The sequence below is a fragment of the Acipenser ruthenus genome, chromosome 43, assembly GCF_902713425.1.
Source record: "Acipenser ruthenus chromosome 43, fAciRut3.2 maternal haplotype, whole genome shotgun sequence".
Taxonomy (NCBI): domain Eukaryota; kingdom Metazoa; phylum Chordata; class Actinopteri; order Acipenseriformes; family Acipenseridae; genus Acipenser; species Acipenser ruthenus.
Window position 1 is genome coordinate 9,676,558 of NC_081231.1, and position 23,704 is coordinate 9,700,261.

Sequence of the window (23,704 nt, forward strand, 5' to 3'; positions counted from 1 at the left end):
AATTTCTAATATTCCTCCTTTTCTGAAAAACTAACTTATAGGGAGAGAGCTAAGCTGTCATGTAAAAGTAATGTGAAGCATTACAATGATTCCTCTGGGTTATAAATCCCCTGAGTTAAAGCATGTAGTTTCTTTCAGAAGACAGTTATATATGCTTCTGAACGACCTGAATGGAGAGCTAAATGTAGCTTTCAGGTTTCGGGTGGATGGTAGCGAATACATAGTTTTTGCTTTTTCTGAAACAATTAAATGTTTTAAATGTGGTCGTAAAGGGAATATTGCGAAGAACTGCAAGAGGACTGCAGGAGAAACTGAAAGTGAGAGGGAAGAAGCCCTGGGGAGCCAGGCTGATGGACTCTCGGATCACAGCGCTGTAGATAGAAGAGCGGAGCGAGAGACTGAAGAGCTCCAACCTGGTTTGGTTGAGTCTGGTGTGGTAGAAGGTGAAAGTGAGTTGCAGGAACCATCTGAAATAGACAGGAGGACAGGAGAAGCTGTGATTGTGACCGGGGCTGGAGAGATACCTGAAGTGGGGTTGTCAGGTGATGGACAGGGTAGTGAGGGGAGAGAACAGATTGAGGGAATCACAGAACAGAATGAGGCTGCGGTTTTAGTGTTGGAGAAAGAGACGGAAGCGGGTGAGTTTAAACTCTCCAAAGGGAAAAGAAAAGCTAAAAACAGACACAGTATTACAGCGAAACGCAGCCTTGTTTCTGAGGCTGGGGTCATTCGGGCTGATGAATCAGAGAGTGAGCTGTCTGTGAGAATGGACTGTGCTCAAACACACAGCACAGAGGTCAGTGGTGGAGATTTTAGCAAAGACGGGGGCAGTGATACTGACTCCTCATTTAGCTCTGATCTGTCGGCTAGTCAGCAAGCGAGAGGGGGGTATAGTGCTGAAAGCATTCAGGCATTTTAAAGCTCTGTTAAAGTGGGATTCAAGTTATTGAGCACTGCCCTGATTTAAAATTGTTCTTAAATTCTGCGCAGCAAATTAGACGCAATGCAGCTGTATTGGGCATGGAGCAAAGAGAAAGAGATCAATTAAAAAATGTAAAAAGCAAAGTTCGTGTCTCTAAACAGGAATGATGTATAATCCTGCACAAGCATCTTTTTTTTGTACGTTTTTACTATTGTTTGTACTTTCCAGTGCATCTCTTTTCAACCCTACAATGCAGACTCTTAATATAGGAACTTTAAATATAAGTGGAGGTAGAGATTGTGCAAAGAGAGCAGCTCTGTTTGAATATTTAAACCAAAAGAAAGTTAATGTTGCCATGCTCCAAGAGACCCATACAGATGATAATAATAATAAATCTGAGAGGATTCAGGACTGAGAAGGGGAGGTTATTATTAGTCATGGAATGAATTTCAGTGCTGGAGTTGCCATGTTATTTGTGAAGGGGTTTAAGTATGACTCTATCAATGTAAGTGAGGTCATTAAGGGGTGCTTGTTGAAAGTGCAAGTATCTGTAGAGGGTAGAAATGTAGTATTTGTTAATATTTATTCACCAAACGATGGGAGAGAGAGGGTGCTGTTTTTTCAGACTCTCAATGGAGTTATAGCCCAGAGTCAGACTGAAGAAGTGGTTTTATTAGCTGGTGATTTTAATTGTACAGTTGACGACAAGCTAGACAGAAATAGCCCAGAGCCTCACCCCAGGTCAGTTCAGGAGCTGGTTAGTGTTTTAACAGCGCATGATATGGAGGATGTGTGGAGAGTAATGAATCCTGATGTTAAGCACTATACCTGGGCTAAGGGGAGCCATGGGAATATATGTTTAACTCGACTAGATACATTTGATGTGTTGAAGCATCATTTAAGTTATTTTTCTAAATGTAACATTCATCCCACAGGTCTATCTGATCATAGTTTGATCAGTTTGAATATGATTATCCCTACTGAATGTGTTTATTCTTCCTATTGGCATGTTATAATAAACTTTTAAAAGACTTCTTTTATGAACGATGAAAGGCAGAAAGGGGCTTTTTTTATCAATAATGCAATGGTGGGATGTGAGTGAAGTTCAGACCCGACTGTTTTGTCAACAGTACACTATGAATGCTACAGAGAGCACTAGTGAGGCGATGAGAGAGCTGGAGGAGGATATCACTGAACTCCATAGGGCTCTGACAGAGGAGTTCATTTCTCTGGAGAGATGTGTGCTGGCTATCGGGGAGGTGGGGGGCTGTCAGAACAAGCCAAGGTGACAGAGGAGTTCATTTCTCTGGAGAGATGTGTGCTGGCTATTGGGGAGGTTGGGGGCAGTCAGAACAAGCCTGCCTCTTGTATGAGCAGCTTCATTGTTGCTCTTGTTTTTTGTGACACAGACCTTGTGACAAATGTTATTGAAAAGGGAATTGTGGTGAACAACACTTTGTTTCTGTGTCACCCCTGGCAACCCTACTGTATTTACATGCAGCTCTTCACAATAGTCTGCAATAGATTTTACACATCAGTGTGCAGAATGTAATCCAGCTCTCTTCTTTTCACAGAGTCTGTAAAGCGAGAGGTCCTTAAATCAGGTATGTAGAGTGTGTGTAAATCCACAGCCTGACTCACCCCAGCACAGCCCTGCCGGTTAGTGTGTGCTGCACATCTTCTGAACTGTAGAAAGTACAGGAGGAGTGATTGTAAAATAATGCTCTCTTTATTTCTGTGTTCTAGAATGGAAGTGGATCCTCAGCTCAGCAGGTATGTGTCTCTTCAGTGTATTCCTTTCACAGTGGAGGGTTAAAGAACAGCAAGGAGCCCCGTCTCACTCATTGTGTTTACATCTATAATAAAAAGTGACTTCATGTTAGCAGGTTCATGTAAACCCTGCATGCTAAAGGTGCTGGTGACCATGGCATTGACCTCATATGAATGCCACACTGAGTCATGAGATTTCTATTGTATAGAGACACAACACTTTGAGTAAACTGTCTTCATTTTTGGTAAACAGCTGTATTCTTTGAGTTTCTTTGCTGGAGTCCAGTAACAATTACCCCTTTGCTGCCACTTTGCTTTTTTTTTGTTTTGTTTTTTTACCTCTGGCCATATAATTGATACAGAGAACACACTATAAACACTCACTTTATTATTATTATTATTATTATTATTATTATTATTATTATTATTCTTATTGTCTCCTCTCTTCTTCACAGTTGACAGTTTGACTCTGGACCTCGATACAGCACACCCCCAGCTCACCCTGCCTGTGGATGAGAAACATGTGAGAAGGAAAAGGCAGGATCATAACAATCCCCAGAGATTTGATTACAGGCCCTGTGTGCTGGGCAGGGAGGGCTTCACCTCAGGGAGACACTACTGGGAGCTGGGGGTGGGAGAGAATACATTCTGGAGATTAGGAGTCAGCAGAGAGTCTGCCCCGAGGAAGGAAAAGTTCAGCATGACCCCCCAGCAGGGTTACTGGACTGTGGGGTGGGATGGAGATGAAGATAAAGATGAGTTCTTTGCTCTCACTGACCCCGAGACCCCCCTCCCCCGGAGCCTGAAGCCCCAGAAGCTGGGGGTGTATCTGGATTATGAGGAAGGGTGGCTCTCCTTTTACAATGTGGAGACCAGATCTCACATCTACACTTTCACTGACATGGAGTTCAATCCCAATGAGAAACTCTATCCATTCTTCTGGACGTTAGAATACAAAGACCTTGCACTGGTGTCCCCGGGGAAGATGAATGACAGCTTTTTCTTTCTTCTAGTCTGGAAATGGATTCTTGCTGCATCAGGTACTGGTTCACTTTACTTCTTGTTTGCTAGAGGCTGATATGCTTGTTGATTTATTATTCATTTCTATAACTCCTATCTGGTTTGAAGTGTTACAAACACCCTTTAGTGTTTTCAACAAACACACAGCTAACCATTGCTTTTAATAATAATAACATGGGTCTTGCAGGTTTTATTATTTTATAGTATTATTTTATAGTTCATGTCATAATAAAAAGTCTGCAGTTGTTACAATAACAGCAATATATGTTTAAATTATTACAGAACACGCTTTAGTGTTTATAACAAACACACTCTTACCATTGCTGTCTCCTGTGCTAAACGCATTGCTGAGATATCTTTACAACATTATATCAATTGTTTTGATATTTTTATTCACATAAATTAACTGGGGAATGAAGGCGATGACAAAACAGAGCGTGAGGATTGTGTCACACCTCCATGTGTACCTGCCTGACTCTTCACACAGTGTGAGGATTGTGTCACACCTCCATGTGTACCTGCCTGACTCTTCACACAGTGTGAGGATTGTGTCACACCTCCATGTGTACCTGCCTGACTCTTCACACAGTGTGAGGATTGTGTCACACCTCCATGTGTACCTGCCTGACTCTTCACACAGTGTGAGGATTGTGTCACACCTCCATGTGTACCTGCCTGACTCTTCACACAGTGTGAGGATTGTGTCACACCTCCATGTGTACCTGCCTGACTCTTCACACAGTGTGAGGATTGTGTCACACCTCCATGTGTACCTGCCTGACTCTTCACACAGTGTGAGGATTGTGTCACACCTCCATGTGTACCTGCCTGACTCTTCACACAGTGTGAGGATTGTGTCACACCTCCATGTGTATCTGCCTGACTCTTCACACAGTGTGAGGATTGTGTCACACTTCCAGCTGTGTACCTGCCTGACTCTTCACACAGTGTGAGGATTGTGTCACACCTCCATGTGTACCTGCCTGACTCTTCACACAGCGTGAGGATTGTGTCACACTTCCATGTGTACCTGCCTGACTCTTCACACAGTGTGAGGATTGTGTCACACCTCCATGTGTACCTGCCTGACTCTTCACACAGTGTGAGGATTGTGTCACACCTCCATGTGTACCTGCCTGACTCTTCACACAGTGTGAGGATTGTGTCACACCTCCATGTGTACCTGCCTGACTCTTCACACAGTGTGAGGATTGTGTCACACCTCCATGTGTACCTGCCTGACTCTTCACACAGTGTGAGGATTGTGTCACACCTCCATGTGTACCTGCCTGACTCTTCACACAGTGTGAGGATTGTGTCACACCTCCATGTGTACCTGCCTGACTCTTCACACAGTGTGAGGATTATGTCACACCTCCATGTGTACCTGCCTGACTCTTCACACAGTGTGAGGATTGTGTCACACCTCCATGTGTACCTGCCTGACTCTTCACACAGTGTGAGGATTCTGTCACACCTCCATGTGTACCTGCCTGACTCTTCACACAGTGTGAGGATTGTGTCACACCTCCATGTGTACCTGCCTGACTCTTCACACATGTTCTGTTTTGAATAGGGATGTGCATGATGCTGATACAGTGTAGTGATATTCATTAGGATCGAAAATCATTCTACACACTATGGAGAGTCTGAAAAATAACAATGAGATTTTAGTTGTGCAGCTATTTAGTTTTAAATTGAACATTCTGAAATGGTTCATAAAAATGTCATGGATGCTGATAGGCAGGGGTTCACATAACTGGAACGCAGCTACGCACGCGCACCCATGAAAACAAATACGGACTTCCATACCATCAGTGCATTTCTAACAGGAAAGCATTTTTCATCCAGGCAGCGAGGGTGCGTATTATCTGGCTGTGACTCATACCTGCCTTTCTGTTGGTTTTCTATTGAGCCTCATGGTCTCTGAGATCTTTCAGTGATCTCTGGGTAACTGAGCTTATTATCACTGATCATAACTAAATACCAGTCCCCATATTTCACTTTAGGACGGAGGGTTCCAATTCACTAAAAAGTCCCGCCCTGCTAGCGCTATCATTGGCTGCTTCAAGATTTAATAAAACAAAATGGAGAGCGATAGGTGGAATCACTCCAGTTCATAACATCAATCATTTCTTTAATGGACACTTGAAGCATCCAATGATAGCAGGGATCTCGGTTTAGCTGTCCACTCAGAGAAGAGGGATGTAGTTCCGGGGAGTGGCATTGTGAAAGCTCACTGACGCTTCACTTCCCAGACTGAGCGCGGATGAGAGGAGGAGTCGATGCTTGAGAGCCGTTACATTTAAACATGAGTTTAAAAAATACATTTACTTCAGCATTTTACTGAAAATAACATTTAGTTCCCTCAGTTATATCCTTCTATAGATACTGTTGTGCTGTCAAGCTAACATGTTTAACAGCACTAATACAGTGAAGAAGTGTTTTGTTTCTTGCTTTTGAATCCCCAGGGCTGGAATGTGGTGGTAGGATATTGAAATAAACAGAGACTGTGAGATGATTTGTTAAATTGTAATTACCAGCAATCCGGACTCCTAGTTAAACATTCAGAAACTCTAGTTGTTGTCTCTGACACTGCCATTAACCCTTTAAGGACGTGATGGTGTAACACGATCATACTGAAGTGTCATTCTGGGCCCGTGATCGGGTAAACACGATTAAAACACACTTCGTTTCTTTCACTTGCTGGGACACCATACTTTGCAGTACAGCTTGTTAACGCATGTCGTTGGATAGGGGAGGGGTTGAACTTCACTGCCTGGTTGGTTGTTTATTTGTGTGACGTCACTGAGACGGGAGTTTCATTTTTAAAGGACAGAGACATTTCATAGCAACACGCAGAGTCCAAACATGACACAGGAACTTGTTTACAGCAAAGAAAATAACTGGGAAACACTGTGAATCCAATATATTCGACTTATACTTATATTAGAACATGTATTCTGTCTCTTTATAATATATATGTGTGGCAAAGTGCCCCGCCCCTGTGTGCATTTGTGTGTTCTGTGTATGTATGTATGCGTGCATATGTTAATGTTGGTGTATAGATTGGTACACGGGATATAAACAGGTCTGTGTTTCACGTGTGTTTAAATTGTATATTTGTATTTAGGCACGGGATTGCACATCACGCACGTGCATTTAAAATATAATATGTGAACACGGGGTTTCACGTAATGAATTCACGTGCTGGGATTCAAGTGAGTAATTAATTAGTAATTGAATTCCAGCACAACAGTATATATAGATGCACGTTTCTGTCACTCGGGGTTAGGTGTTCAGAGAGTGGAGAACGGGTGAGAGAGAAGGAGAAATACATTTAAATATCAATTGCTATTACGTGCTGGTAGGACCAGCACGATACTTGTTTATTTAAAACTCACCGTGTTTGTTTGTGTGTCTGTCCGTGCACTGTCTGTTTACTGTATAGTCCGTTTTGTTTGTCTGTTTATTTTGGCTACAAGTGCCGTGTCCTGTGTTTTTGTTACAACCTTTTTATTTTCTGTTCTGTTTATTAAATGCTGAGCGCGATCACGCCACCCACTCTGGCCGTCTTTGTGACACGTGGTGTCATCGTGGGATAGCCGCGCCTCCAAGCGTCAGACCAGGAGGGGTCTGGATTAAAAAAAAAAAAAAAAAAAAAAAAGATTACAAATATTGTTTTGGGGAAAAAAAAAAAAAGTCAATGGCAGAAGACGCCATTAAACTGCGGGGCTGGTTCCTGGAGAATGCTGGGCTGGAGGCCCAGTCTCTGCCCATAGTCGTCCGGGCCCTGTGGATGATGGATAGTGAGAGATGGGAGGCCTATCAGCAGGAACACACCCCAAACACCTTGGAGGAAGGTGTGGAGTTTCTCCTCAGCTACCTGGAGGCAACGATAAACGGAACAGCAGCCCAGGTAGCAGGACCACCAGCAGAGGAGTACCTGCTGTCCCCATCTCCACCAGCAGAGGGTGAATGCCTGCTGGTTTTGCCTCCACAGCCCAAGCGGGAGGCAGAGACAGATAAAGAGGTGAAGGACAGGGAGGAGGAGTGCCGCCTAAGGGCCAGGCATCCACGGCGATGTAACAAGCCATCGCCGGGGTGCCTCCTCTGCGACCAGGATCACCTGTTAGCCCACTGTCCCTTCCGCAGTTATGGGGAGGAGCCTGAGCGTCCACAGCCCGAGCGGGAGGAGCCTGAGCGTCCACAGCCCGAGTGGGAGGAGCCTGAGCGTCCACAGCCCAAATGGGAGGAGCCAGAGCGTCCACAGCCCAAATGGGAGGAGCCTGAGCGTCCACAGCCCAAACGGGAGGAGCCTGAGCGTCCACAGCCCAGAGGAAGGAGCCTGAACGTCCTACGCCTGAGTGGAAGGAGCCCGAACATCCTACGCCTGAGTGGGAGGAGCCCGAACGTCCTACGCCTGAGTGGGAGGAGCCCGAACGTCCTACGCCTGAGTGGGGGGAGCCCGAACGTCCACAGCCCAAGAGGGGGGAGTCGGTGCGTCCACAGCCCAAAAGGGAGGAGTCGGTGCGTCCACAGCCCAAAGGGAGGCAAGTCGGGGCTTCCACAGCTCTGGGACCCAAGCCACCAGCAGAGGGAAAATGCCTGCTGGTTCAGCCCCAAGAGCCGGAAGGGGAGGAGTTACAGGCCCAACCCCCTGAAAATTTTTGGGGGGGAGAGGGGCAGGAGGCTGGTGTCCCCCAGCAGCCTCTATTCATGCTGCTGAAGGCAGCACGGCGCGCACCAGCCCAGCCGCCACAGCGGAGGGAGCCAGCGCCGCCAGGAGCAGAGGAGCTGCCTCTGCCTCCGCCACCTCCACCGGCAGGAGCAGAGGAGCAGGAGCTGCCTCTGCCTCCGCCACCTCCACCGCTTCCTCCACTAGGAGCAGAGGAGCAGGAGCTGCCTCTGCCTCCACCACCTCCAGGAGCAGAGGAGCAGGAGCTGCCTCTGCCTCCACCACCACCAGGAGCAGAGGAGCTGGAGCTGCCTCTGCTTCCGCCACCGCCCGGAGCAGAGGAGCAGGAGCTGCCTCTGCTGCCCGTACCTCCACAGGGAGTACGGTGGCCGGAGCCCCAGAAAGGGGAGCTGCCGGCCACGAAGAAGGGGGACGAGGTCTGGAGACCACTTTCCCCAGCAGCAGTTTCGCTGCAGGAGTTCTTGTGGCCGGAGCCCCACAGGAAGGAGCTGCCGGCTACGAAGAAGGGGGAGGTCGGGGGACCACCTGCCCCCGCAGCTTTATCGCTGCAGGACGGGACCAACAGGCTGTCAGCCGTGCCACTACCGGCAGGGGTGCTGACAGCATGGCCAGCCATGGGCCCACTGAAGCCTCCCTTCCCAGCCCGAGACTTTGTCCTGGACTGCTGGATTTTTAAGGGGGGAGGTGGCCGTTGAGGCCATGTGTGCTGCACACAAGGGGGGGTATATCTGGCAAAGTGCCCTGCCCCTGTGTGCATTTGTGTGTTCTGTGTATGTATGTATGCGTGCATATGTTAATGTTGGTGTATAGATTGGTACACGGGATATAAACGGGTCTGTGTTTCACGTGTGTTTAAATTGTATATTTGTATTTAGGCACGGGATTGCACATCACGCACGTCTGTTTACTGTATAGTCCGTTTTGTTTGTCTGTTTATTTTGGCTACAAGTGCTGTGTCCTGTGTTTTTGTTACAACCTTTTTATTTTCTGTTCTGTTTATTAAATGCTGAGCGCGATCACGCGCTCAGCTATACCAAAACTCCAAGTCTCTCTGTATTCCTTCCTGCTTCTGGTCTGACGCCACCCACTCTGGCCGTCTTTGTGACAATATGTTATAAGGGTTCATGTTTCAGGAATTACATTTATTTATCATTTTTTCCTTATTGCTGATAATAATGGAGTGAAGAACTATTATTTTATTTATACATATTTATTTTGAGTAAATAATCGAGAGTAGTGTCCATTATTGCTTCTAAAGACCCTGAGGATAAACGTGTATTCTGTCATTGCAATCACTCAGGTGAAACAGTGTCTTGTAATTTGCCCAAAAAACATCAATATTTTTCAACAAAACTTTCAGGAAGTATTGGAAGGTCCCTCGGGTCATAGAATAAGACATTTTTATACATGTATCTCTAAGCAGAATACAAAATAATAGAAAAATACTTAACGTTACAAAAAGAAAAGAAACAAAATATCGTTTTGAAAAAAAAGTGAAAAGCTTCTCTGGTTTCTGAAGTGCTTTATAATGCTCCCCAGAGTGTTCAGAAGAAAAGAACTGTTCCAAGATGCTACTGTAAAAAATAGATGTTTAGTGAATTTTTATAGGAAGAGAGTCAAATACTGCCAAAAAATGGTTAACCACATTATAAATGCTTTGTCCTTAAAGGGTTAACCACATTATAAATGGCTGGTCCTTGAAGGGTTAACCACATTATAAATCCTTGGTCCTTAAAGAGTTAAGCAGTGCTGCTTGCGAGTGTGGTCTTCCACATTTAAAAAAACAAATATCAATCCCGCCTATCAGCCTGTCTGCCCTGATGCACATTCATGTGTGTAAGCTGACACTGAAACCTTTGATCCTGAACCCAGCATCCTTGACAGGGGTGGAAATCACTTTGAAAATGATCAAACCCGCCCTAATCGAGCCCCCTCACAACTTCACACGATACGAGCCTTCTCTCCTGTGTATGTGGAGGAGTGGTGGGTGGGGTCATGTGACTAGTCCTTCCTCTCTCCCTCTCTCTCCTCTCCCTCCCTCTCCCCTCTCTCCTCTCCCTTTCTCCCTCTCTCCTATCTCTCCTCTCCCTCCCTCATACCCTCCTCTCCCTCCCTCTCCTCTCCTCTTCCCTCTCTCTCCTCTCCCATCCCAATACCCTCCTCTATCTCTCCTTCCTCTCCCTCCCTCTCTCCTCTCCTCTCTCTCCCGCCATCATACCCTCCTTTCCTTCTCTCCTGTGTATGTGGAGGAGTGTGGGGGTGGGGTCATGTGATTAGTCCTTCCTCTCTCCCTGTCTCTCCCTGTCCCTCCTTCACCTCTCTCCTCTCCCTCCCTACCTACCCTTCCTCTCCACTGTCTCCCTCCCTCCTCCCTCACCTCTCTGTCCTCTCCACTCCCTCTCTCCTCAACCTCCCTCCATCCCTCTCTTCTCTCTCTCCCTCCCTGTCCTCTCTCTCTCCACTCCTCTCCCCTCTCTATCCTCTCCCTCTCTCTCTCCTGTCTCTCCTCTCCATCCCTCCCTCTCTTTTCAATTCAGTTCAATTCAATTCAATTCAAAGGTGCTTTTTTGGCATGACAGACACCAGCATAATTGCCAAAGCAATTACATTACATATCATATGAACAATACATTTACAATAACAATAACAAAAATAATAACAATGAGAAAAGTAACGCCCCTGTGCAGAGTGTTCACTGTGTGTCCCTCAGGCTGTGACAGGCGCACACATACTGGGCAGCCAGTGGGGCTGTGTGTCCCGCTCCCAGTAGGACTGCCAGTTTATCTGGATCAGTCAAGTGTGGGAGGGAAATAGTCATTTTTTTTTAAGGAATTTGTCCTTTGTTTAGTTGTATTTCTCACAGTGTAGGAGAAAGTGCATCTCTGTGTCGACCTCTCCTGTCTCACAGTGACCACAGAGCCTGTTCTCTCTGGATAGCCAGGTCTGCCTGTGTCGGCCTTTTTCAATGGCCAGGCTGTGGTCACTGAGCCTGTACTTGGTCAGGATCTGCCTCTGCTTTGTATCTCTGACAGTGAAGAGATCCCCTCCAGAGTAAAGTCTCTTTTTAGGGCTCGATAGCAATCCAGTTTATTTGGGGTTTTTGTTTCTTTGTCCCAATGTTCCAGATAGGAGTTTTTGATTTGTGTTACAGTTCGGTTGACTCTGATTGGCAGTGCTGTAGCAGAGCTGTCCTGAAGCTGGTTAGTGTTAGTGTGGGTTAGTGTAGTGAGCTTCAGGACCAGCTCGCTGAGGAGACTCTTTTCTGGGCTGAGCTCTTGGGTTAGAAGGGCCTTGTACTGGAGGGAGTCTGGCTCACTTCTGTTTAGATGCATCCAGAATTGTAGTGCTCTTTTTTGCATGCTGGTGAGCAGTGGGTAGCAGCCTGATTCAGCCCTGCATGCATGGTTTGGTGTTTTCTGCTCTACCTGTAATATGTTTTTGCAGAATTCAGCATGCAGGGTTTCTACTGGATGTTTATCCCATTTTATATAATCTTGTTGACTGACAGGACTCCATACCTCACTTCCATATAGCACAATGGGATGGATAACTCTTGCCAGATTCTGACAGGTAGAGTTATTTTATAAAGCCTCCTTTTGATGGTATAAAAAGCTCTACAGGCTTTTTCTTTTAGTGCATTCACTACCAGGTTAAAGCTCCCTGACGCACTGATGGTCAGGCCTAGGTATGTATATTGTGTGGTGTGTTCTAGGGTGGTGATGTGTAGAGTGAAGTGGGACCTGCTTCTTTGAGATCTGCCCTTTTTAAGATCATAATTCTGGTCTTTTTCATGTTTCCTGTCAGGGCCCAGGTGTGACAGTACTGCTCTAGCAGTGACAGGCTCTGCTGTAGCCCCTGCTTTGTGGGCGACAGCAGGACCAGGTCATCTGTGTAGAGCAGGTATTGAATGTGTTTGTTGTGTAGAGTGAGGCCAGGGGCTGCAGACTGCTCCAACACCGCTGCTAATTCATTGATGTAAATATTGAACAGTGTTGGACTCAGACTGCAGCCCTGTCTCACTCCACGACCCTGTGTGAAGAATTCTGTTCTTTTGTTGCCAATTTTTATTCCGCACTTGTTTTCTGAGTACATTGACTTTATTATGTTGTACATTTTACCCCCTACACCACGTTGTAGAATTGTATCATTTAAACCTTCATGCCAAATGGAATCAAATGCTTTTTTAAAGTCTGTAAAACAAGAGAAAATGTTTCCTTTATTTTTTTGTTGTACATGTTTGTTGATTAGGGTGTGGAGGGTGTAAATATGGTCATTGGTAATTTGGTAGAAATCCAATCTGACTCTTACTGAGGACACTGTGTTCGGTAAGGAAGGTCAGTATTCTGGTATTGATGATACTGCAGAATACCTTCCCCAGGTTGCTGCTCACACACATGCCTCGGTAGTTGTTGGGGGTGAATTTGTCTCCACTTTTGTAAATTGGGAATATAAGCCCTTGGTTCCAGATGTCATGATGCTATTGATTTAATTTTTTCCCAAATTAAATTTTGCTCTGTTGTAAAATCCTCTTGTAGGGTTTCTTTGTAAAGATTTTCAGAATAGTTTTTCCAAATACACACCCACTCGATATATCGCGGGTGTCGGGGTCCAATACAAATCCGCTATATATCGAGGGCTGTGATGTAGCGAGAGACCCACAGAAAAACAAACAGGCTGATAACAAATACTGTACAACCACGCCCTCGGTTTATCAGGGGCGTCAGGGTCCAGTATAAGTCCTCTGCGCAACCCGCTTTCTCTCATTTTTCATATAAAAAGCAGCACACCGTTTTAATTCGTACAGCGGAGGTTAACTTCAGTCTCCATTAATTTCATGAGTCTTCCTCTCCTTTCTCAAATGCACAAACCCGCTGCATTGAAAGAATCCACTCCCGACAGGCTTGATGCTAGGGAGCTGACGTCACTGCCGTGTGAATTTTGCTAGAGCATTGCTGCTGCCACACGTGAACACCTCGCTGGCTAAAATAAAAACCGCTTCAGCAAGTAGATATTTAATTAGCTTTGTGTTATTGTGCAGTGCGTGTGTGTGTGATAACAGTATGATATTAATGCTTTGTTTTTAATTGTTTTGTATATTGTTGTTTGTGATGTGCAGTACAGAATAAAACGCACAGTAATTCTAAGTGCCGATGTATATTGCAGGTAAGGCATGAGCAGCTAGACAGTAAAAATGGGAGCCGACTCCAGGAGCGCGATGTATCCGAATCCACAGGATAGCGAGGGCCGATATAACAAGGGGTGGGTGTAGTTCCATTTTGTATTGTCAGTTCTTGTTTCTGTGTGGAGTTCATATTGTTCCACATTCCCAGAACTGATTTTGGTTAATAGATTCCTCCGTGTCTGTGAGGGTTGTGTTCGTGTGTTTCTCTTTGTTCTGTTTCAGGGTGTGTTTGTGTTGCTTTAGGGTCTCGCAGTACCTGAGGTGTAAATCTGGGTTGTGTGGCTGATGATGTTTTTGATTTGATTCTTGTCTTAGTTTTCTCCTTATTGTTTCACATTTATCATCAAACCATTTTTCTTTGGGTTTGTGCTTCTGATTGTTTTTTACTTGTTCATTTTTTTGAGATTTGCTTTGCTTGCTGTTTGTTCTAATATTTCATTCATGTGTTTAACTGCCAGATTTACTCCTCTCACATTAGGCTGGCACTGTGTGATTTGGAAGGTGTCAGTAAGGTTAGTGATTTCAGGAGAGCCAGTTGCTTTATCGAATTCCCCTGTGCTGTTTGGAGCCCATTTATAAGTATGGTTCAGATGGTACAGCTTGCATGGCTGTATTAGTGTGTTACTGGGCTGTCCCGTTCTTTGTAGGAACACAGTAATTTGACTGTGGTCTGACAGAGGTGTTTGTGGCCTGACAGTGAATGCATTAATAAAGGAGGGATCCAGGTCAGTGATGGCGTAATCAACTACGCTAGTCCCAAGAGCTGAGCAGTATGTGAATCTACCTAAAGAGTCCCCTCTGATCCTGCCATTAATGATGTACAGACCCCAGGCTTGGCAGAGATGCACTAACTGCCTCCCATTTGTGTTCACAATACAATCAGGGTTGTTTCTGTGGATTGAGGTAGGTGTGAGGTACAGAGGGGTTTGTCCAAATACATGGCTGTTACCTTGTGTGCTTCTACAGTCAGGTTCTGTTCCTGTGCTGGTGTTGAAATCCCCACAGAGCAGCACATTTCCCTGGGTCTGGAAATGGCTGATCTCTGTGTGGAGGGTATGAAAATATTCCTCATTGTAGTTTGTAGGGCTGTAAATCTACGTTTAATTGACTACACGTTTAAACCCATTGTTAATCGTTTAACCGGACATAAATTTAATGTTTCACTCATTTCATATTTTTATATTTTTCTTCCACTATTTTAAGTCCAATTTTAACCTCGGTTTGTTATTCAAAGTGCGTACCAATGGTAAACATAAAAGCATAAAGGAGGACTGTACATTGGCACTAAAATGTAATCTATTTTAATTGCATGAAATAAACATTCCTAGTCGATTTTACAACGTACCATTTCTGCAGAAGCTCCATAAAAAGTGTGTGTATCGAAAAAACATTAAAAAACAACTCTATTTAAATTAAACTTAAAACACGGTGACAAGACTACATTGTTTGTTTCATTCACTTGTATATTGTTGGCAGGAAACAAAACATGTCCAGAACCAAAAAACTTGATGTATTTTTTTTCATTAAAAATCGAAGCCGTTGTCTGATACAATACTCGTTACCAGCGTCCCTCTCTTTCACAACGGCGCATGAGCATTCACGTGAAAAAATAAAGACTTCATTTCCCAGCGTCCCTCCCCTTCACAGCGGCGCATGAGCATTCACATGAAAAAATAAAGACTTCATTTCCCAGCGTCCCTCCCCTTCAACGGCGCATGAGCATTCACGTGAAAAAATAAAGACTTCATTTCCCAGCGTCCCTCTCTTTCACAGCGGCGCATGAGCATTCATGTGAAAAAATAAAGACTTCATTTCCCAGCATCCCTCCCCTTCACAGCGGCGCATGAGCATTCACGTGAAAAATAAAGACAAGGTGAACAACACAAAACCGTAAACCTACAGACTTCTACTCTTTCCATTGGTTTGCGTTCGTCTTCATTGGATTGAGTATTGTTTTATCTAATTGTATTGAAAAATTGTTTTGTTCACTTTAAAAACGAGTTTTTTTGGTTTTGTTTTGTTTTAGTGCAGCGTGGGACGCTCCAAAGCAAACAGATGGGCGTGTTTCATAACTTTAAGTTTTGAACTTGATCAATTCTATATCACTGCTATGCCCGTGGTTTCATACCATAAATCTTCTCTGTGTGAACACTGGGATGGTATTGTTCAAAGTGGCTGCTGTAATAGCAGTCTGTGTGAGGAGTGCTTTTTGTCTTGTAATACAGACGTTAAAAATAGTCTGCAACGTTGTCTGTTGTATGCTGCGCTGGGGGGGGGGCTGTATCCTTGAGGGATTTATCAGACCCGGACGCCTTCCTGGTTGAGGTGCACTCTGTCGTACAGCTGCCAGGGGCTCAGTGTGTGGGGGGTGTCTGCTCTGTGGAAATGACAATAAATAAATAAAAGATCATAACAATAAAAGCGTCAGACCGCAAAAAAAGTAAATCTGATGTCTTAATGGACGCAGTTCTTGGTCACAGACCTGCACCGACCGGCGCCGATGTGTTGAATTCAGAGACTTGTCTTCTGGAAAGGATTTCTCCTTTAAATTGTTTAACGCTGACAGGGATCATTTCAAACAGAGACAAATCAAACCTTACAGTGTGTGAACTGCAACGTCTGCTGCTGCTTCATGAATTGAGTTCCTTGTATTTATCAGCAACGCTTTATATTGCGTGGCATGAATTAATATTAAATAGATATGCAATAGATATTAAATGAATGTTAAATTAATATTTAATAAATATGCAATAGCTGGTTTCTTGCTAAATTTTACCCAAATATCGATTGAAAATGTAATGGCACGTCACGGCCATTTATATCACGTTTTGTTACCGTTGAAAATATGTAATAATTTCCCCTTATTGAAAATACAGTTAATCTGACTTGAACCCTCGAGCGGACTGTACACCGCCAGCTCTCTGCTTTCCTGTCCAACCACTCTCTGCTTGAACCTCTCCAATCTGGCTTCCGCTCTGCTCACTCTACTGAAACCGCCCTCCTGTCTGTCACCAACTCACTTAAATGTGCCCGAGCTGCCTCTCTCTCCTCTGTCCTAATTCTCCTCGACCTCTCTGCTGCCTTTGACACTGTTGATCACTCGATTCTACTATCATCTCTTGCTGACCTGGGGATCTCTGGCACTGCTCTTGCCTGGTTCTCCTCCTACCTCTCCAACCGCACTTACCAGGTAACCTGGCGTGGAGCAACCTCCACACCTCACCCTCTCTTAACTGGAGTCCCCCAAGGGTCAGTCTTGGGTCCTCTCCTGTTCTCTCTCTACACCCGCTCCCTGGGCCCCCTCATCGCATCCTATGGTTTCTCATACCATTTCTATGCTGATGATGCTCAGATTTTCCTCTCCTTCCCCACCTCTGACTCCACCATCTCCTCCCGTATCTCTACCTGTCTGTCTGCTATTTCCTCCTGGATGCACTCGCATCACCTCAAACTCAACCTCTCTAAATCTGACCTCCTTTTCTTTCCCTCCTCCTCCCCCTCCTCTGATCTCTCCATCTCTGTTCCTCTGGAATCTACCACACTCTCTCCCTCTTCCTCAGCTAAGAACCTTGGAGTCACACTGGACCCCTGCCTCTCTTATTCCCAGCACATCTCCACTCTGGCACGCACTTGCAGATTCTTCCTGAGCAACATCCGAAGAATCCGACCCTTCCTCACCAACTATGCTACCCAGCTCCTGGTCCAGGCCCTGGTACTCTCCCGCCTAGACTACTGCAACTCCCTCCTGGCTGGCCTCCCTGCGTCCGCCACCCGTCCGCTCCAGCTCATCCAGAACTCTGCTGCCCGCCTGGTGTTCTCTCTGCCTCGCTTCGCCCACGCTACTCCACTACTCCGCTCGCTCCACTGGCTCCCGATCACCGCTCGCATCCAGTTCAAGACTCTTGTACTAGCCTACAGATGCCTTGACCAGTCTGCACCCAGCTACCTCCAGACCCTCATCTCTCCCTACACACCCACTCGACCTCTCCGCTCCGCCTGCACTAGAAGACTAGCTCTACCACCGCTACGCTCCCCTGCCTCCAAAGACCGCTCCTTCTCCACCCTTGCTCCGCAGTGGTGGAATGACCTTCCTACAGATGTCAGGACTGCCCAGTCCCTGACCACATTCCGGCGCCTCCTTAAGACTCACCTCTTCAAAGAGCACCTGTAGAACTCCTCTGTTTGTATCCTGGGACACTATCACCCTTCATGTAAATGTGCTTTATTTTGCTCTTATCAGCCCCTATTTTACTGCATTTAATCCTGTACTTCAGAATACTGTATTCTGCCAAGTTTTTAACCTGTAGTACTTTGTATTTAATCACATCCTGATGTAACTATCACTATTTAATCATATCCTGATGTAACTATCACTATTATCTGCTGTATTATTGAATTGTGGTTTGTCAAACTTGTACTTTACTTGAACAAAAGTTATTGTATTTCTTGCTCTTATTGTATTACTTGTATTGTAACACTTGAAATGTTTTTGCCTACGATTGTAACTCGCCCTGGATAAGGGCGTCTGCTAAGAAATAAATAATAATAATAATAATAATAATAATGTCAATGGAAAGTAACAAGGAATAATTGAACGTAAATTTAATATGCAATTTAACATTCATTTAATATCATATTTGTGTATTCGTGTGAAATCTTTTGGTACTTTATCGTTTGGGACAGTCCGACCTCGGGATCCATTCTCAAAACAAATCCACAGCACTCCTCTGTGCGCGCGTGTCCGTGGAATCTGACGTCACGTTCCACAGGCAGCTTCTTCTTTGAGCTGCAGTGTGAAGACACCCGCGCTGGGGGGCTCGGCTTGGGTCCGGCTCGGCTTGGGTCCGGCTCGGCTCGGCTCGGCTCGGCTCGGGTGTGCTGGTCTGAAAAGGCTAAGATGTTTGGGCTCCAGATCTTGTTCACTCGCCGGTCACGGAAGAGCCTCCGTCAGGGTTTTCTCTCACACTTTCAGTTTGTTTTGTTCTTCTCCCCTCTTCAGGATCGCGTATCTCGCGGCTCATTGCGTTCACTGCGGTTTCCATGACAACCGAACACTGCTACAGTTCGAAATTCGAAGAACTGCTACAATTCCAACTGCGATTCCAAACTGCAGCTTGAGTTCATCCTGTCGATTTAAGAGACTTTACTGTACGAGGCGATCTCTGTACAGGGCAGCAGTGTGGAGTAGTGGTTAGGGCTCTGGACTCTTGACCGGAGGGTTGTGGGTTCAATCCCCAGTGGGGGACACTGCTGTTGTACCCTTGAGCAAGGTACTTTACCTAGATTGCTCTAGTAAAAAAAAAAAAACAATTGTATAAATGGGCAATTGTATGTAAAAATAATGTAATAACTGTATAATGTGAAATAATGTATAATGTGATATCTTGTAACAATTGTAAGTCGCCCTGGATAAGGGCGTCTGCTAAGAAATGAATAATAATAAATAATAATCTTGGGGTTTAGTTAATATTTATATCTAGTAAATATTATTTCAAGATTCATTTCAATTGAGGTAAGAGGCTCACCTTCTGCCTTTGTCACCTTTCTTTCTTTCTTTCTTTCTTTCGTTCCTCTTTTCTCTCGTATTCCTGGTTCTTTGGTCCTCTTGTAATCCTCAGTTGGTTTTGTCGTTTCTTCTTTGCTTGTTATGTATTTAATATTTGCATTAGTAGTTTTTTCCCTCTGGTTTAGTTCAGTATATATTCTAATTTACTGATGTCATGTTTTCAGCATTTTGTTTAATTAGAAAACAATATAAATTATATTTTAATTAGGAGCTCATCTTAACAGTGAAGGTATGAAGGAGGTACCTTCATACGTCCTTCATATTATACTAATAATAATAATAATAATAATAATAATAATAATGATAATAATAATGATGATGTCTCCTCTCTTCCACAGCTGATGTGACTCTGGACCCTGATACAGCACAGGCCAACCTCATCCTGTCTGCGGAGGGGAAACGAGTGAGATGGGGAGTGACATGGCAGAGTCTCCCTGACAATCCAGAGAGATTTGATCACAGGCTCTGTGTTCTGGGCAGGGAGGGCTTCACCTCGGGGAGATGCTACTGGCAGGTGCAGGTGGGGGGGAATACAGAGTGGAGATTAGGAGTCAGCAGAGAGTCTGCCCAGAGGAAGGGGGTGTTCAGCATGACCCCCCAGCAGGGTTACTGGACTGTGCAGTGGTGGAGTGGAGGTGGGTTCACTGCTCTCACTGACCCCCGGACCCCCCTCCCCGGGAGCCTGAAGCCCCAGAAGCTGGGGGTGTATCTGGATTATGAGGAAGGGCAGCTCTCCTTTTACAATGTGGAGACCAGATCTCACATCTACACTTTCACTGACATGGAGTTCAATCCCAATGAGAAACTCTATCCACTCTTCTGTACTGGGGACAGTGATACAGCCCTTGTGCTGGAGTCCCCTGACCCTGTCAGCACTGCAGATTAAACACACATTGCTGTCTGAACCAGGAAACTATTCAAACAGCTCAGACAATCTCCTCTTCACTTTCACTGACACTCTCTCTGCACTCTTCTGGGCTGATGAGAAGAAATCCTCTCTCTTCCACCCTCTTACCCTGAGCCCCTCCTCTTTATTTCTCTACACCCCCTTTCCTACTCTCCCTTCCTGTCTCCCTCTCTCTTTACCTCCACCTCTCCATCTCCAGATCCCTCTTTCTCTCCTCTTCTGCTCCTCTCTGCCTTCCTTCTGATATGTTAATCCCCTCCCTCTCTCCATCCTGCCCTCTACTCTTCCTCTCTCCTCTATCCTCTCCCTCTCTCCTCCCTCTACCTCTCTCTCCTCTCTCCTCCCCTGCCATCTCTACTCCCCCTCTCTCCTCTCCTTCTCCCTCTCTGCTCTCTTCTCTCTCCTCCCTCTCTACTCTCCCTCTCTCCTCTCTCTCTCCTCTCCTCCCTGCCCCCTCTACTCTCCCTCTCTCCTCTCTCTCTCCTCTCCTTCTCTCCTCCCTGCCCTCTCTACTCTCCCTCTCTCCTCTCCTTCTCTCCTCCCTGCCCTCTCTACTCTCTCCTCCCTCTCCCTCTCGCCTCCATGTCCCCTCTAATTTTGTAATGTGATATTTTGTAACAGCTGTAAGTCTCCCTGGATAAGGGCGTCTGCTAATAAATAAGTAATGATAAAAGACTTTCTAGACAATAGATGAATGCATTATTTTCCATGTAATCAGTATTTACACTGAAGCTGAGATGCTCCCTGAATATTATTCATTGCTAAACTCAGTGAACTGATTTCTGCTATTTTGATATGAATCTTCTGCTCTGTTTTTGAAGCGCATCTGTTTTCTTTCTATCTTGATAAAATGTATAAAAGATATAACGGTGTTGTGTGATTTACTGCTCAATTGTTTACCTCTGCAATCTTGAACTCGTAAAAAGAAAGACATTCATGACAGCAGAGTGCTGATTAAATGAGACCATTACACATATGAATGAATTGTATCCTTAAACTGGACATTTTAATTGTGATTCTTCACACATAACTCTCAACAATAACAAGCCTGTTGGGTCCATGAGCAGATTCTTCACAGAGACACTGTGCTCTAGTCTAGCTGCTATAGTCAGAGACACTGTGCTCTAGTCTAGCTGCTATAGTCAGCAATCAAACACTGTGCTCTAGTCTAGCTGCTATAGTCAATCAAACACTGTGCTCTAGTCTAGCTGCTATAGACAATCAAACACTGTGCTCTAGTCTACCTGCTATAGTCAGCAATCAAACACTGTGCTCTAGTCTAGCTGCTATAGTCAATCAAACACTGTGCTCTAGTCTAGCTGCTATAGTCAATCAAACACTGCTCTAGTCTAGCTGCTATAGTCAGCAATCAAACACTGTGCTCTAGTCTAGCTGCTATAGTCAATCAAACACTGTGCTCTAGTCTAGCTGCTATAGACAATCAAACACTGTGCTCTAGTCTACCTGCTATAGTCAGCAATCAAACACTGTGCTCTAGTCTAGCTGCTATAGTCAATCAAACACTGTGCTCTAGTCTAGCTGCTATAGTCAATCAAACACTGCTCTAGTCTAGCTGCTATAGTCAGCAATCAAACACTGTGCTCTAGTCTAGCTGCTATAGTCAATCAAACACTGCTCTAGTCTAGCTGCTATAGTCAATCAAACACTGCTCTAGTCTAGCTGCTATAGTCAGCAATCAAACACGGTGCTCTAGTCTAGCTGCTATAGTCAATCAAACACTGCTCTAGTCTAGCTGCTATAGTCAATCAAACACTGTGCTCTAGTCTAGCTGCTATAGTCAATCAAACACTGCTCTAGTCTAGCTGCTATAGTCAATCAAACACTGTGCTCTAGTCTAGCTGCTATAGTCAGCAATCAAATACTGTGCTCTAGTCTAGCTGCTATAGTCAGCAATCAAACACTGCTCTAGTCTAGCTGCTATAGTCAGCAATCAAACACTGCTCTAGTCTAGCTGCTATAGTCAGCAATCAAACACTGTGCTCTAGTCTAGCTGCTATAGTCAATCAAACACTGTGCTCTAGTCTAGCTGCTATAGTCAATCAAACACTGTGCTCTGTCTAGCTGCTATAGTCAATCAAACACTGTGCTCTAGTCTAGCTGCTATAGTCAATCAAACACTGTGCTCTAGTCTAGCTGCTATAGTCAGCAATCAAACACTGCTCTAGTCTAGCTGCTATAGTCAATCAAACACTGTGCTCTAGTCTAGCTGCTATAGTCAATCAAACACTGTGCTCTAGTCTAGCTGCTATAGTCAATCAAACACTGTGCTCTAGTCTAGCTGCTATAGTCAATCAAACACTGTGCTCTGTCTAGCTGCTATAGTCAATCAAACACTGTGCTCTAGTCTAGCTGCTATAGTCAATCAAACACTGTGCTCTAGTCTAGCTGCTATAGTCAGCAATCAAACACTGCTCTAGTCTAGCTGCTATAGTCAATCAAACACTGTGCTCTAGTCTAGCTGCTATAGTCAGCAATCAAACACTGTGCTCTAGTCTAGCTGCTATAGTCAATCAAACACTGTGCTCTAGTCTAGCTGCTATAGACAATCAAACACTGTGCTCTAGTCTACCTGCTATAGTCAGCAATCAAACACTGTGCTCTAGTCTAGCTGCTATAGTCAATCAAACACTGCTCTAGTCTAGCTGCTATAGTCAATCAAACACTGCTCTAGTCTAGCTGCTATAGTCAATCAAACACTGCTCTAGTCTAGCTGCTATAGTCAATCAAACACTGCTCTAGTCTAGCTGCTATAGTCAATCAAACACTGTGCTCTAGTCTAGCTGCTATAGTCAATCAAACACTGCTCTAGTCTAGCTGCTATAGTCAATCAAACACTGTGCTCTAGTCTAGCTGCTATAGTCAGCAATCAAACACTGTGCTCTAGTCTAGCTGCTATAGTCAGCAATCAAACACTGCTCTAGTCTAGCTGCTATAGTCAGCAATCAAACACTGCTCTAGTCTAGCTGCTATAGTCAGCAATCAAACACTGTGCTCTAGTCTAGCTGCTATAGTCAATCAAACACTGTGCTCTAGTCTAGCTGCTATAGTCAATCAAACACTGTGCTCTGTCTAGCTGCTATAGTCAATCAAACACTGTGCTCTAGTCTAGCTGCTATAGTCAATCAAACACTGTGCTCTAGTCTAGCTGCTATAGTCAGCAATCAAACACTGCTCTAGTCTAGCTGCTATAGTCAATCAAACACTGTGCTCTAGTCTAGCTGCTATAGTCAATCAAACACTGTGCTCTAGTCTAGCTGCTATAGTCAATCAAACACTGTGCTCTAGTCTAGCTGCTATAGTCAATCAAACACTGTGCTCTAGTCTAGCTGCTATAGTCAATCAAACACTGTGCTCTGTCTAGCTGCTATAGTCAATCAAACACTGTGCTCTAGTCTAGCTGCTATAGTCAATCAAACACTGTGCTCTAGTCTAGCTGCTATAGTCAGCAATCAAACACTGCTCTAGTCTAGCTGCTATAGTCAATCAAACACTGTGCTCTAGTCTAGCTGCTATAGTCAATCAAACACTGCTCTAGTCTAGCTGCTATAGTCAGCAATCAAACACTGTGCTCTAGTCTAGCTGCTATAGTCAATCAAACACTGCTCTAGTCTAGCTGC

General features: G+C 44.9%; 1 protein-coding gene across 1 annotated transcript in view; it reads left to right on the forward strand.

The window, feature by feature from the left end:
- The window catches only part of LOC117970748 (butyrophilin subfamily 3 member A1-like), a 41,701-nt gene extending 21,297 nt beyond the window's left edge, over window positions 1–20,404 (forward strand). The window contains exons 8-11 of the mRNA XM_059011953.1: window positions 2,497–2,526; window positions 2,669–2,695; window positions 3,148–3,732; window positions 19,498–20,404. Of these exons, the coding sequence (XP_058867936.1) occupies window positions 2,497–2,526; window positions 2,669–2,695; window positions 3,148–3,732; window positions 19,498–20,045 (1,190 nt within the window). The 3' untranslated portion in view covers window positions 20,046–20,404. The remainder of the gene's footprint in view (window positions 1–2,496; window positions 2,527–2,668; window positions 2,696–3,147; window positions 3,733–19,497) is intronic.
- The last annotated feature ends 3,300 nt before the right edge of the window (window positions 20,405–23,704 follow it).